The 15,107-nt window shown below is 36.1% G+C and overlaps 1 protein-coding gene across 2 annotated transcripts in view; it reads right to left on the bottom strand.

Annotated features, from left to right (window-relative positions):
• The window catches only part of NRDC (nardilysin convertase), a 97,112-nt gene that overhangs the window by 62,393 nt on the left and 19,612 nt on the right, over positions 1-15,107 (bottom strand). The window contains exons 2-3 of one of the 2 annotated variants that reach the window (XM_029947249.1): positions 3,651-3,969; positions 521-651 (exon numbers count right to left, since the gene is read on the bottom strand). In XM_029947249.1, the coding sequence (XP_029803109.1) occupies positions 521-651; positions 3,651-3,969 (450 nt within the window). The remainder of the gene's footprint in view (positions 1-520; positions 652-3,650; positions 3,970-15,107) is intronic. The other variant, XM_029947250.1, reaches the window with a different exon arrangement.

The raw sequence follows: 15,107 nt of genomic DNA, 5'->3' as shown, positions 1-15,107 counted from the left end.
GTTCTTCTTATTGACTATATACAGAATACATTCCTGATCAATAGGTATTCTTCCAATACCTCATGCAGATCAGAGTTTTTAACAAAATGGATGGCCAACAGGTATACCAAACTATGCACTTAAAATAATTAGGGCATTCCATTATTTCACTGTAAATTAAAAGACACGAGAGGAAAATAGTCAATTTGAATCTTTGAGGATAGGAAGTTGAATTATTAACTTTCCCCAATTTTAGAAATGTCAATTTTAAAAGGCTAACATATTTGGTGATATAGACTGTTTTGATAAATGGTGACTCCTCTAAAAAGAGAGCTTTTAAAAACTAGCATGTACCTGGCATAAAGCCTAACCGTGTGTCATAAAAAGAAAATATGTTTATAGAAGAACCAAATAGCCTCATTTGATACTGTAAATCCCATTTTGAAGTTGTAGGCACATAAACTCATTTAAAACACAGGGGAATATCCACTTCTTCAAACCACAGTCTAACCTGTTCTGTGATGTTTAATAGATGCCTAACCTGCTTTCAGCTCCAACTACCCCAAAAAGATTTCTTGCTTCGACCAGGGTTGAAGACATTTTTGTATAAGATGACTTAAACCACAGTCTATCAGTCAGCTTTGACCACAGCAAAAACAGGCTCTGTGATTGCTAGAAAAGAAATTCATACTTGATAATTATCTACCCAAGAAATTCATACTTGAGAAATTCATACTTGAGAACTGACTTAAGAAAACTCTGAACAAATCATAATCCAGTATATATCATACTTAAATTTCAACCTTGTTAGTTTATCAAACCTTTCAGATCAAGAACAACTTCCTTTTGGAAAGATGAAGATGGAAGGGGCTAAAAATCATGCATCAGGAAAGTAGTTAACTTCTTAATTAGGTAATGTTCTCCAAAACCCTCAAAATTATTCCCACCTCTTTTATCAATTCCCATATTTACCATAAACAAGATCCACATTTTTCAAATAAAAATTAAGTCATAAAACCACTGCAAAATGCTAAACTACTCTTTAAACCACCTTTTACGTAGACTATTTCCCTTTTGCAGACTTACTCATTCAATGAATATAAATCATTTCCAATGTTACAATTACAGGATCTTTCCTTTCACTAGGTACAACCACTGCAACTGAATAAACAATATGATTTCATCTTCAAAATACATTAGGTTCCTGCATTACTTTCTAATATGATCTAGAACATTAGTGAGCAATATCTTATGAGGGAATATATCAACTGAGTTTTCAGAAAAGAAAGGCAGCTTCTAAGCCATTTTTAATGATCACTAAAATCTGATCTTGCTCTCCTAGAAAAGGTAAACATTTGGAGTTCGATCCACCTAAGCAAAATAAAAAAAAGTACCAAAATACTGGATGCACATCTTTATTTATCAAAGGCATTTACAACTCCTATATAAATCTAAGGTATTTTACTATGTCTTGACAATAAAATTGGTTGTCAAAACAAGTCTTCAATTCTAGAGTTTTGCTTATCAGTTGACAGAAGATATAAAGAAATCAAAAGTATGGAAAGTTGCTAATAGACAGATATGGAAAGAAACTTTTAGACAGGAAATATTCACTTATTAAGTTATAATATAATCAGTTATAGAGGTAAAATAGGTCTTAAAAATTATGTATATAATCTAGGGACACCTGGCTAGCTCAGTTCGTAAGAGCATGTAATTTTTGAACTCAGGATTTTCAGATCAAGCCACACACTGGGTGGAGAGATTACATAAAGAAAAAATAAAATCTGAATAAAAATAATTATGTATATAATCTAATTCTGTTGTTTTAGAAATGAGAAAATGAAAAGGTGTAAAACATCCAAATAGAGACAGAGCCAGAATGAGACCTCAGGTTTCCTGACTATCAGTGTTCTTTTCACTCTGTGACTTTCATAATTTCTTCCTTTCTATTACTGCTGTATTTGGAATTATATTTTAATTTTAAATTAGGGTATTCGTTCCCAATTTATTTACAAAGACCTTAATATAAAGTATAAAGTGGCATATGTACATGTTTTTTTTTCCTTTCACTATTTTGGTTTTTAGAACTAAAGTTTTCCGACTAAAACCACTTGTCCTATCATGTTACCCCAAAACAGGCATTACCCACGATCTATATAGTAAGGGGCAGATAACTTCTTATAAAGATGACTCAATCCCCTCAACAACTTAATGGAAAAAACTGGCACAATCTTCTTTACCAGAAGATTTTTCCAGAAAGAGTGACTACCAAAAGGATTTACTTATATCATATCTACACTGCCTGTATCTCACATCTTTGTATCTCCAAAAGCTGACCACCTTATGGCAGAATACATTTGACATCTAGATTTCAGTCTTAATAATATGAACCTTACTTCATTTGTATGTTGACTGTACCATGTCGAATATATTATGTGTATTCAAGAAACTAGCTTTAACAAATATTTGCTGATCAATTCCACTGTAATGCCTCCAAAATATTATCCTCTAATATAGGTACTCCCCACTGCAAAATGGAGGCATTCTTTTTTTTTCTTTAATGTTTGTTTATTTTTGAGAGAGAAAGAGACAGAGACAGACAGAAGAGCATGAGCAGTGGAGGGGAAGGAAGAGAGGGACACACAGAATCCAAAGCAGGCTCCAGGCTCTGAGTTGTCAGCGGGACTCGAACTCACAGTGAGATGATGACCTGAGCCGAAGTCAGAAACTTAACCAACTGAATCACCCAGGTGACCCTGGAGGCATTCTTTAAAAGATATCTAGAGAGAAAAATTCTCCTTATCAAGCCCTACTGATATATTTACTTATTGTTATTATACTTGACCCATGAACAACATAGGTTGTGCCCAGGTCCACTTAACTTATAGTTTTTTCAACAAATACAATTATTATAAATGTATTTTCTCTTATGATTTTCCCCATAATGTTGTCTCTAGCTCACTTTATTGTACAAATACAATACATAATACATAGAACATACAAAATATGTGTTAATCAACTGTTTATGTTACCAGTAAGTCTTCCAGGGAAAAGTAAGCTATTAGTAGGTAAGTTTAAAGGGAATCAAAAGTTATATATGAATTTCCAGCTATACAGGAAGTTGGGACCCCTAATCCCACATTGTTCAAGAGTCAACTGTATATACACGAAGTTCAACTGCCCATTTTTATTTCAATTCCTCCAACTTACTTGGTGCTTTCCCATAAAAAGAGAAAAAAACACATGAAATTACTAAACAGATAATATCCATGAGGATGCTTAAAACCATAGGCCCAAGTGAGAATTCTACACTACCTTGTTTTCTCTCTTCAGTCTCTACAAGGATAACATACTCTCTTCTCCCTCTATTCCAAGCTTAAGAATTACACAGACCCTCAAATATTACCAGTGATAACCTCTAAGACTTATGATTATGAGTGATTTTTATTTTGGTTTTTCTTTATTTTCCATTCATTTCTATAATATCTTTTATACTTTTCTAAACAGAGTTAAATGTTTCTTAAATATTATTTTTATACAGATCAGATCATTACTAAAGATCAAAAGATAAATATATACTTCCTTTTTGACATTAATAAAATGAGAATTTAGGACTTATCCCAAAGAATTCCCAAATCAGAAAAAGACATAATAGACATGATGCACACCTGTTTTTCAGTGGTTTTCTTTCTAGCTTCTGCCCTCTCTTCTAATTCTTCTAATTCATTATCCTCAGTATCAAGATCATCATCATGTTCATCATCATCTTCATCATCAAACTCATCTTCATCATCAAAACCCTCTTCATCATCATCTTCTATTTCAGCTCCAGAATCTTCATCATCATCGTCGTCATCATCATCTTCTTCTTCTTCTTCTTCTTCCTCTTCCTCTTCTTCATCATCTGTTCCATCTCCTGTTTTACCTTCCATATTACTTAGGTCTGAAATCAAAAGTGCCTGCAAGCCATTCTGTAATTTGATGTATCTAAAAAGAAAAAAAATCACAAATAAAAATTGAGTCAGCTATTCATCACATTACACAAACACAAGTAATCATCTTTGCGGAATTAAAAAAAAAAAAAAAAAACATGGAGCTTGACCTCAAGAACCATGAGTTCATGACCTGAGCCAAAGTCAGTTGCTTCACTGACCAAGCCACCCAGGTGCCCCACCCCCAGGTGCCCCGCCACCCAGGTGCCCCACCACACTTTAATCAGACAAAATGGACTTAAAAACAAAGAAAGTCATTATATAATGAAAAAGGTGTCTGTTCATCAAAAAATGTAACAAGCATAAAGATGTGTGCTCCCAATACACAAGCAACAAAATATATAAGTAAATAATAACAAATCTTAAGGAAAAAACAGACAACAATACAGTAATTATAGGGGACTTCAATACCCCACTATCAGTAATAGACAGATCCTACAGAAAAAAATTAACAAGGAAACATTCATATTGAACCATACTTAAAAACAAATGTACTCAATAGACATACAGAACATTCCATTCAACAGCAGCACAATACACACTCTTCTCAAGTGTACGTGGAACATTCTCCAGGACTGGTCATATGATAGGCTATAAGACAAATCTTAGCAAATTTAAGATTGAAATCATACCAACTATTTTCTCTAACTGCAATGGTATGAAACTACTCACTGACAGTAAAAGGAAAGTGAGAAGATCTACAAAATTATGGAAACTAAACAACACACTTCTAAACAATTAAGTCAAAGAAGAAATCTAGAGAGAAATAAAAAATTATTTCAAAACAAATGAAAATGGAAATACAACATATTAAATACTGTGGGATACAACAAAAACTGTTCTGAGAGGACAGTTTATAGCAATAAATACGTGTATTAAGAAATCAGAATGATCTCAAACAACCTAATTTTGAACCTCAAGAAACTAAAAAATAAACCCAAAGTTAGCAGAAGGAAGGAAATAACAAAGATCACAGCAGAAATATATGAAATGCCAACAAGTTACCTAACCTAGAAGAAATGGATACATTTCAGAAACACAGAACCTATCAAGACTGAATCAAGAAGAAATACAAAATCTGAACAGACCAACAAAGAGATTGAATGAGTTATCAAAAAACTTCTAACACAAAAAATTCCAGGACCAGACATAATCACTGGAGACTTCTACCAAACATTTAAAGAAGAATTAACACCTCAAGTCCTTCTCAAATTCTTTTAACATAACAAGGATGAGATAACACTTCCAACCCCATTCTACAAACCTACCATTACTCTGATACCAAAACCAGATAAGGATATTACAAGAAACTTATAGACCAATATCCCTAATAAATAGATGCAAAAAGTCTCATCAAAATATTATCAAACCGAGTTCAAGAATACATTAAAAGGATTATACACCACGACTAAGTGGGAATTATTCCTGGGATGCAAGAGAGGTTCAATACATGCAAATCAAGAAATGTTGTAATACATGATATTAATAAAATGAAAGACAAAAATCACATGATCATTTCCATACACACACAAAAGCATTGTGTATTATTTAGGTAAAACATCCCCTAATGACAAAAATGGGCATAGAAGGAACAGATCTCAAAATAATAAAAGCTACATGTGACAAATTCACAGCTAACATTATAGGCATAGCTCTGAAATACAGGTCAATCCCAAACCACCACAATAAAGTAAATATCACAATAAAGTGAGTCAAATGAATTTTGTGTTTCTAAGTGCATATATAATTTATATTTACACTCTACTGTAGCCTATTAATAGCATTATGTGTAGAAAAAATGTATATGCCTTAATTAAAAATATTTTATTGCTAAAAAAAGAAAAAGCTAATCATCATCTGAGCTTTCCGCAAATCATAATCACTGATCACAGATCACCATCATATAATAATGAAAATATTTGAAACACTGTGAGAATTATCAAAATGGGACACAGCAACATGAAGTGAGCAAATGCTATTGGAAAAATGGCATTGAAAGATTTGACACAACGTTGCCACAAACCCTCTATTTGTAAAAAATGCAGTATCTGTGAAGTGCAATAAAATGAGGTATGTCTGCATACTCAATGGAGAAAAATTTACAGTGTTTCCTCTAAGGTTGGAAACAAGGATATCCACTCTCACCACTCCTATTCAATATAGTACTGAAGCCCTAGACTGAGCAATTAGGGAAGACACAGATAAAAAAGGTATCCAAATCAGAAAAGAATAATTAAAAATTACCACTATATGCTGATGACATGATCTTAGAAAAAAATCCAAAAAAAAATCAATCCAAAAACTGCCAGTAAATTGGCAGGCTACAAATCAATATACAGAAATTAATTACATTCCTTTACAACAATGATGAAGCACCTGAAAAAGAAATAAAATGATCCCATTTACACTAGGATCAAAAACTTATTACTTATTAAGAATAAATTTAAGCAACAAAGGTAGGGAAGAATCTCACCAACAAAGTAAAAGATTTGTACAATGAAAATAATACTTTGCTGAAAGAAATTTTAAACGATGCCAATGGAAAAACATCCAATGTCATGGATCAGAAGAATTTATATTGTTAAAATGGCCATACTACCCAAAGCCATTTATATATTCAATGCAATCCTCATCAAAATATCCAAGGCATTCATCACAGAAATAGAAGAAACAATCCCAAAAGTTGTGTGGAACCACAAAAGACTTTGAATAGACAAAGCAATCCTGAGAAAAAAGAACAAAGCCAGATGTATCATACTTCTGGATTTCAAACTATACTACAAAGCCATAGTAATAAAAAATAGTATGATACTGGCACAGAAATAGATGCATCAACCAGTAGAACAGAGAGCCCAGAATTAAATCCCTGTATATATGGTCAACAATACTCAACAAAGGAGACAAAAATACCCACTGGGGAGGGGATAGTCTCTTCAGCAAATGATGCTACAAAAACTGGGGATACACATGCAGAACAGTGAAATTGGACCCCTACCTCACACCACTTACAGAAATTGAAATGGATCAAAGACTTAAATGTAAGACCTGGGACCATAAAATTCCTAGAAAAAAGTTAGGGAAGAATCTCACCAATACTGGTCTTGGCAATGATTTTTCTTTTCTTTTTGGGGTTTTTTATGTCTATTTATTTAAGTGATCTCTTACACATAACATGGGACTCAAACTCATGACCCCAAGATCAAGAATTGCATGCTCCACTGATAAGCCAGCCAGGCACCTCCCTGGCAATGATATTTCTAACACAATGCCAAATGCACAAAAAATAGCAAAAAACAAATGGGACAACATCAAAGCCAAAACTTTCTGTACAGTCCAAAAAACAATTAATAATTAACCTACAGAAATGGAGAAAATGTTTACAAACCATATACTGAATAAGGGGTTAATATCCAAAATATATAAAGAACACAGTCAACTTAATAACAAAAACAATTTAATTTAAAAATGGGCAGAAGAACTAAAGAGATACACTTCCAAAGAGAACATCAAAGTGCACAATAAATAAATGAAAAGATGCTCAACATCATAGTTATTGGGAAAATACAAATAAAAACCACAATAAGTTATTAGCTCACATCTGTTAGAATAGCTATCATTAAGAAAACAAAATACAAGTGCTGGAGAGAATGTGGTGAAAAGGAAACCCTTAACATTGTTGGTAGGAATACAAATTGGCCCAAAAAACTCAGGGCACCGGGTGGCTCAATCAGTCTGACTTCAGCTCAGATCATGATCTCAAAGTTGATGCATTTGAGCCCCACATGGGGCTCTGTGCTGACAGCTCAGAGCCTGGAGCCTGCTTCAGATTCTGTGTCTCCCTCTCTCTCTGTTCCTCCCGTGCTCATGCTCTCTCTCTCTCTCTCTCTCTCTCTCTCTCAAAAATAAAACATTTTTAAAAAATTAGAGCGAAAAAGCAGGCCACAAAGAACTATATGCTATATATCATTTATTTTAAAAAAACAAAAATAAAGGAAAAGTAAAGACTCTATTGTTTAGCTATACATATATATGTGACTTCAGTCAAGTCATGAAGTCACAGTTAGTGAGTTCGAGCCCTGCATTGGGTTCTGAGCTGACAGGGCAGAACCTGGTAAGTTCCACTGTCTCCCTCTCTCTGTCCCTCCCCAGCATGCATGTGTGTTCTGAAAGAAAAGAAAGAAAGGAAAGAAAGGAAAGAAAGGAAAGAAAGGAAGGAAGGAAGGAAGGAAGGAAGGAAGGAAGGAAGAAAGAAAAGAAAAGAAAAGAAAAGAAAAGAAAAGAAAAGAAAAGAAAAGAAAAGAAAAGAAAAGAAAAGAAAAGAAAAGAAGGAAGGAAGGAAGGAAGGAAAGAAAGAAATAGCTTTAGAACATTTTTTCCATTTAGGTCCATAATCTCTCTGAATTTTATTTGCTTTTAATTTTTAGTGTTTGTTTATTTTTGAGAGGGGAGGGCAGAGAGAGAAAGAGAGATACAGAATCTGACGCAGGTCCCAGGCTCTGAGCTGTCAGCACAGAGCCCAATGCAGGCCTTGAACCCATGAATCACGAGTTCATGACCTGATCCAAAGCCAGATGCTTAATTGACTGAGCCACCCAGGACCCCTATCCACAGAACTTCTTTAAATTAGAATTAATCTTCTCAAACTCAACTGCCGCTTTATCAACAAAGTTTATATATAATCTAACTCCTTTGGTGTCCTTTCAACAATCTTCATAGCATCTTAACCAGGAGTAGATTCCATCTCAGAAACCACTTTCTTTCTTCATCCATAAGAAGCAACTCCTCATCCATTCAAGTTTTATGATGAGGTTGCAGCAATTGAGTCACACTTCAGTTGTCACTACTAATTCTCTTGCTCTTTCCACCACATCTGCAGTTACGTCCTCCACAGAAGTCTTAAACCCCTAAAAGTCATCCATGAGTGCTGGAATCAACTTCTTCCAAAATCCTGTTCATGTATTTATTTGCAGGTATTCTGACCTCCTCCCATGAATCACAAATGTTCTCAATGGCATCTAGATGGTGAATCCTTTCCGGCATGTTTTAGATTTACTTTTGGCCCAGATCCAATAGAGGAATCACTATCTATGGCAGATACAGTCTTAACAAATGTATTTGTTAAATAATAAGACAAGTCAAAATTACTCCTTGATCCATGAGCTGCAGAATGGATGCTATGTTATCAACACATGAAAACAACATTCATCTCATTGTACATCTCCATCATAGCTCCTGGTGACTAAGTGCATTGTCAGTGAGCAGTAATATTTTTATTTTATCAATGTTTATTTATTTTTGAGAGAGAGAGAGAGAGAGAATGCAAGTGCACACAAGCAGGGGAGGGGCATACAGAGAGGCAGAGAATCCCAAGCAGACTTACACTGTCAGTGCAAAGCCCAAAAGAGAACTCTAACTCACAAACCAGAATATCATGACCTGGGCCAAAGTCATATGCTCAACCAACTGAGCCACCCAGGCACTCCAGTAATATATTTTTTAAATAATAATAAAATAAAATGAGAAGTAATATTTTGAAAGGAATCTTATTTCCCCCCTGAGCAGGTCTCAATCGTAAGCTTAAATATTCAGTAAGCCTCGCTGTAAATAGATATGCTATCATCCAGGCTTTGTTGTTCCATTTATAGAGCAAAGGCACTGGATTAAGCATAATCTTAAGGGCTCTAGGATTTTCAGAATGGTAACTGAGAACCAGCTTCAATTTAGAATCACCAGCTGCATTAGCTCCTAACATGAGAGTCAGTTTGTCCTTTGAAACTAGGCACTGACTGCTCCTCTATAGTTATTAAAGTCCTAAATGGCATCATCTTCACTTACACTGAAAAGCTATTTAGTGTAGGCACTTTCATTAATTATTTTAGCTAGATCTGGATAACGTGCTGCAGCTTCTATATCTTGCTGCTTTCACCTTGAACTTTTATCTTATGGAAACTGCTTCTTTCTTTAAACTTCATAAACTAACCTCTCCTAGCTTTAAAATTTTTCTTTTGCAGCTTCCTCACCTCCCTCAGCCTTTATAAAATTGAAGAGAATCAAGGCCTTGTTTTGGATTTGATTTAGGGAAATAATCTTCTATCCAAACCACGCAAACTTTCTCCCTTATCAGGCTGCTTTGCTTTCTTACCATTCTTATCATTTGTGTATTCACTGAACTAATACTTTTAATTGCATTCACAATTTGGCTAACTGACTCTAGAGATCTAGCTTTCAGTCTATCTCAGGTGTTTTTTTTTTTTTACATTTATTTATTTTTTGAGAGATAAGACAGAGCATGACCGGGGAGGGTCAGAGAGAGAAGGAGACACAGAATCTGAAGCAGGCTCCAGCCTCTGAGCAAGCATTCAGCAGAGCCCGACATGGGGCTCGAACCCACTAACTGTGAGATCATGACCTGAGCCGAAGTCGGACGCTCAACCGACTGAGCCACCCAGGTGCCCCAGTCTATCTCAGTTTTTAAATTTTGTTTTAATGTTTATTTTTGAGAGAGAGAAAGACAGCATGGGAGCAGGAAAGGGGCAGAGAGAAAGGGACACACAGAATCTGAAGCAGACTCCAGGCTCTGAGCTGCCAGCACAGAGCCAAACACAGGGCTCGAACTCATGGACCCAAAGATCATGACCTGGGCTGAAGTCAGCTGCTTACTGACTGAGCCACCCAGGTGCACCACACACAGTCTCAGTTTTTGATATGACTTCCTCAATAAGCTTAATCACTTCTAACATTTGACTTAAAGTAAAAGACGCAAGGCTCTTCCTTTCACTTGTACACTTAACTACAGAGTTATGAATTGGCCTAATGTCAATACTGTTACATCTCAGGGAACAGAAAGCCCAAGGAAGAGAGAGGCAGGTGAACGACCAGTCAGTGGACTAGTCACAACACACAACATTTATCGACTAAGCTTGCCATCTTATATGACCACACTTTGTGGCATCCCAAAACAATTAAAACAGTAAAGATAACTGATCACAGATCATCATAATGTAAACATAATATGAGTCTAAAATACCATGAGAATTACCAAAATGGGGCACAGAGACACAAAATGAGCAAATGCTGCTAGAAAATGGTGCTAACAGACTTGATTGACAAAGCATTGCCACAATCTTTCAATTTGTTTAAAAAAAAAAAAAAAGGCAGTATCTGTAAGGTGCGATAAAGCAAAACACCATAAAATGAGGTATGCCTGTGTTGAGAGAAAATGTCAACAATATATAAAAGTTCCTTAACATCAATGAGCAAAAAAACAAAACTAAGGAAAACAGGTTTTATTTTTTATTTTTATTTTATTTATTTTTTATTTTTTTTTTTAGAAAGAGAGAGCAAGCATGAACAGGAGCAGAGAAAGGGAGAGAGAGAATCCCAAGCAGGCTCTGTGCTGTCAGCGTGGAGCCCAATGCAGGGCTCCAACTCACGAGCCATGACCTGAGCCAAAATCAAGAGTCTGATGCTAGGGTTGCCTGGGTGGCTCAGTTGGCTGAGCATCTGGCTTTGGCTCAGGTCACAATCTCATAGTTCATGGATTCAAGCCCCACACCAGGCTCTGTGCTGACAGCTCAGAGCCTGGAGCCTGTCTTCAGATTCTGTGTCTCCCTCTCTCTCTGACCCTCCCTTGCTCACACTGTCTCCCTCTCTCTCTCAAAAATAAATAAAGCAGGGGCACCTGGGTGGCTCAGTCAGTTAAACCTCTGACTTCAGCTCAGGTCATGACCTCATGTTCATGAGTTCAAGCCCCGCATCAGGCTCTGTGCTGACAGAGCCTGGAGCCTGCTTCAGATCTGTGTCTCCCTCTCACTCTGCCCCTCCCTGCTCATGCTCTGTCTCTCTCTGTCTCAAAAATAAATAAAACATTTAAAAAATGTTTTTAATAAATAAAACATTAAAAAAAATAAAAAACAAAAAGAGTTGGATGCTCAATTAACTGAGCCACACAGATGTCCCAAGGAAAACAAGTTTTACAAAGGTATACAAACATTTCAAGAAGAACTACAAGACATCCAATAAATGAAATGATGCTGAAACTCACTAGAAATCAAAGATAACCAAATTAAAACAAAAATATAATTTTCATCTAGCAAATTAGCTGAATAAATAAAAATTACTGCTATCTAACAGCAGTAATTACAAGGGGAGAAAATATTCTCACCTACTGTTTGTGAGGAAATAGGTTCTGCTTACATAAATGGGTTAGAAAAAAGCATCCAAGGTTAGGTAGCAAGATACTGTAATGGAATCACGAGTGAAATTACTTTCCATCTGATGCCAATATACTATTGTACTTTGATCACAAACTCCATTTGCCCCCCAGATCCTTTGCTTCTTACATATATACAAGTTAATGATTACTGATTGTTTTCTCCACATTGATGTGTATAAATCTTGTTTTTTTTCACATTCACCACATGGGGAATAATCCTGTGAGCTCAATAGACACAGAGATGAAACCCCTGTTCACCTCTTGTCTCCTCACGGACATTAGCCTCTTTCGTATTCAATTCTGACTCTGCTCTCTTGCTGGACAAGAGAGAGCTCCAAACTCTCAGTCTGCAACACTGTTTATAATCTCAATTGGTATAGTGTTTTCATAGGGAAATATGGCTATACCTATTTTCTTAAAAGGTAAACTCTGCATACTCTTAACCTCATAATTTTGTTTCAAGGTACCTTACGGAAATACTCATATACATTAGAAATGTCAACAGTGTTCACTAAAGCAACATGTGATAGAGAAAAACTGGAAATTACTCAAGTGTCCACAGATAAATGAATGTGCAAATAAATTATCCTACAGCCATAATGTAGCAAACAACTTAATCCTCAAGACCACACTTTATCATATAAAGAGAAAACAGTGATGCAAGTTCTAGCCTAAATTGCTATTCTTAGCACTAGATAGTGCTAAATCATTTCAGGTCAAAAGGATACTTGGAGGGCTAACTGTATAATTACATAAACTTGTCATTACTTCCCCCCACACAATGTAGTCTCAAATATTTATATGCATATAAGATGTCACCTATCTCTAAGAAAACTTCTCCTCCTCTAGTTTATTCAATTTGTCTTCCTTTATTTGATTTCATTCTCCCATTGCTCCTGTACTGACACTGAAGACTGAAGTAGATGGTATTATTCTCTCCATCATAAAGTATCCAACCACTCACTTTTATTTGTTCCATAACAAGCTAACCTTTTGTTAAGAAGCCCACTTTCAGTCACTGAAATTACCAATTAACAGCTTACATACTTAAATCCAAAAATACTTGAGACCACATGGTGAGGGGAGGGAGGGTGGTGACAAGCTAACATAGTTACAAAGTAAGTCCTCCCAAATTCCTTTTTTTTTTTTAAGTTTATTTATTTATTTTGAGAAAGAGAGAGAATGAAACTGGGAGAGGCAGAGAGAGAGAGAGACAGAGAGAGAGAATCTGAAGAAGGCTCTGCACTGTCAGCACAGAGCCCAACGCAGGGCTCAAACTCATGAACTGTGAGATCATGACCTGAGCTGAAACCAAGAATCAGACATTTAGTCTACTGAGCCAGCCCACCCAGGCACCCCACAAATACCCTCTTTTAACCTAAAGATATTTAGCACTGTCTGTTTAGAACTAGAATTAACAATTTGAGGCTAGAGCCTTTATCATTAATTACAGCACATTTGGAATTTCAGACATTTTGCAGTTCAAAACTGCAGGCCTGGTCTAAGAAAGCAATAAAAGCATTAAAAAAGCTTTAAAAAATCAAATCCTGGGGAGGCGGAGGGGGAAAGGCAGTGATGGTCATGGAGGAGGGCACTTGTGGGTAAGAGCACTGAGTGTTACATGGAAACCAATCTGACAATAAACTATATATTTAAAAAGTAAATAAATAAATATAAAAAATAAAAATAAAAAATAAAATCCCTGTTTGCCCTTGCCTATAATTCTAGGCCAGCTGCAACTCTTGAGTTAAAACAGCCCACATATTAAAACTGATATGACTGGCCTGAGTCAACTAAAGCCTTCTTACACAAGCAGCATTAGTTTAAAGCTAGTCATACAACTTTTTTTTTTAAAGGGGGGGAGAGGGAGAGACCTGCATGGTACAATACAGTTCTTGCATATAACCAAACTCAAAAAATTCACGTCTCTTTACTTGTTAAAATATAATACCAAGCCACTCTATTTAGGACACATCGGAGTTACATTTTGCTCTCCAAATGGCAATCCTTCCCCATTTCTCAAGGTTCCTCAGCTATGGAACAGCTGTTAAGTTATTAGGTGTCATTGATTATTTTAATAATGACCCCAATTATTGACATAGCTAATCTTCCCACAGGAGTCAGAGACTGTTTCTCCCAATCCCTTAAATCTAGGCTAGTTTTGTAAATTTTGTCCTATATATTTGTGCTGAAACTGATGTGTATGTCCTGAAGCCTAGGCCTCAAGACACCTTGCAGCTTCTGTCTTTACTCTCTTGGGACTCAGATGCCATGTAAAGTAGTACAAGCCAGACTGAATAAGGAGAGATTCTATGCAGAGAGAAGGCCCACTTTCTCATTGTCTTCACCAAGGCCCCAAACATGTGACTGAAGCCATCTTAGAAACTCTAGCTCCAGTCAACCCACCAAATGAATGCAGCACACAGTGACCCCAGGCACAAAAGAGTGCCCAACTATCCCACAGAATTTTAAGAAATAATAAATCATTGTTGCTTTAAGCCACTTAAATTGTGAGGTAGACTGTTACACAACATACCAATATACTGGAAGAACTCAAATGGTTGAGCAACACCACTTCTGGATATAAAGCAGGGACTCACACAGGATTTGTAAATCAATGTTCAGAGCAGTATTATCCACAACAGGTAAAAGGTGCAAACAACCCAATGTCTGTCATTGGGTGAATGAATAAACAAAATGTGGTATGTGCATACAATGGAATATTATTCAGCTTTTAAAAAGAAAGAAATTCTGGGGCACCTGGGTGACTCAGCTGGCTCAGAGTCCCACCTGGGCTCAGGTCATGATCTCATGGTTTGTGGGTTCAAGCCCCATGCTGGGCTCTGTGCTGACAGCTCACAGCCTAGAACCTGCTTCAGATTTGGTGTCTCCCTTTTTCTCTGCCCTCCCCCCATTCA

Source organism: Suricata suricatta, chromosome 8 (assembly GCF_006229205.1).
Source record: "Suricata suricatta isolate VVHF042 chromosome 8, meerkat_22Aug2017_6uvM2_HiC, whole genome shotgun sequence".
NCBI lineage: Eukaryota > Metazoa > Chordata > Mammalia > Carnivora > Herpestidae > Suricata > Suricata suricatta.
This window is presented reverse-complemented; position numbering and strand designations above follow the sequence as displayed.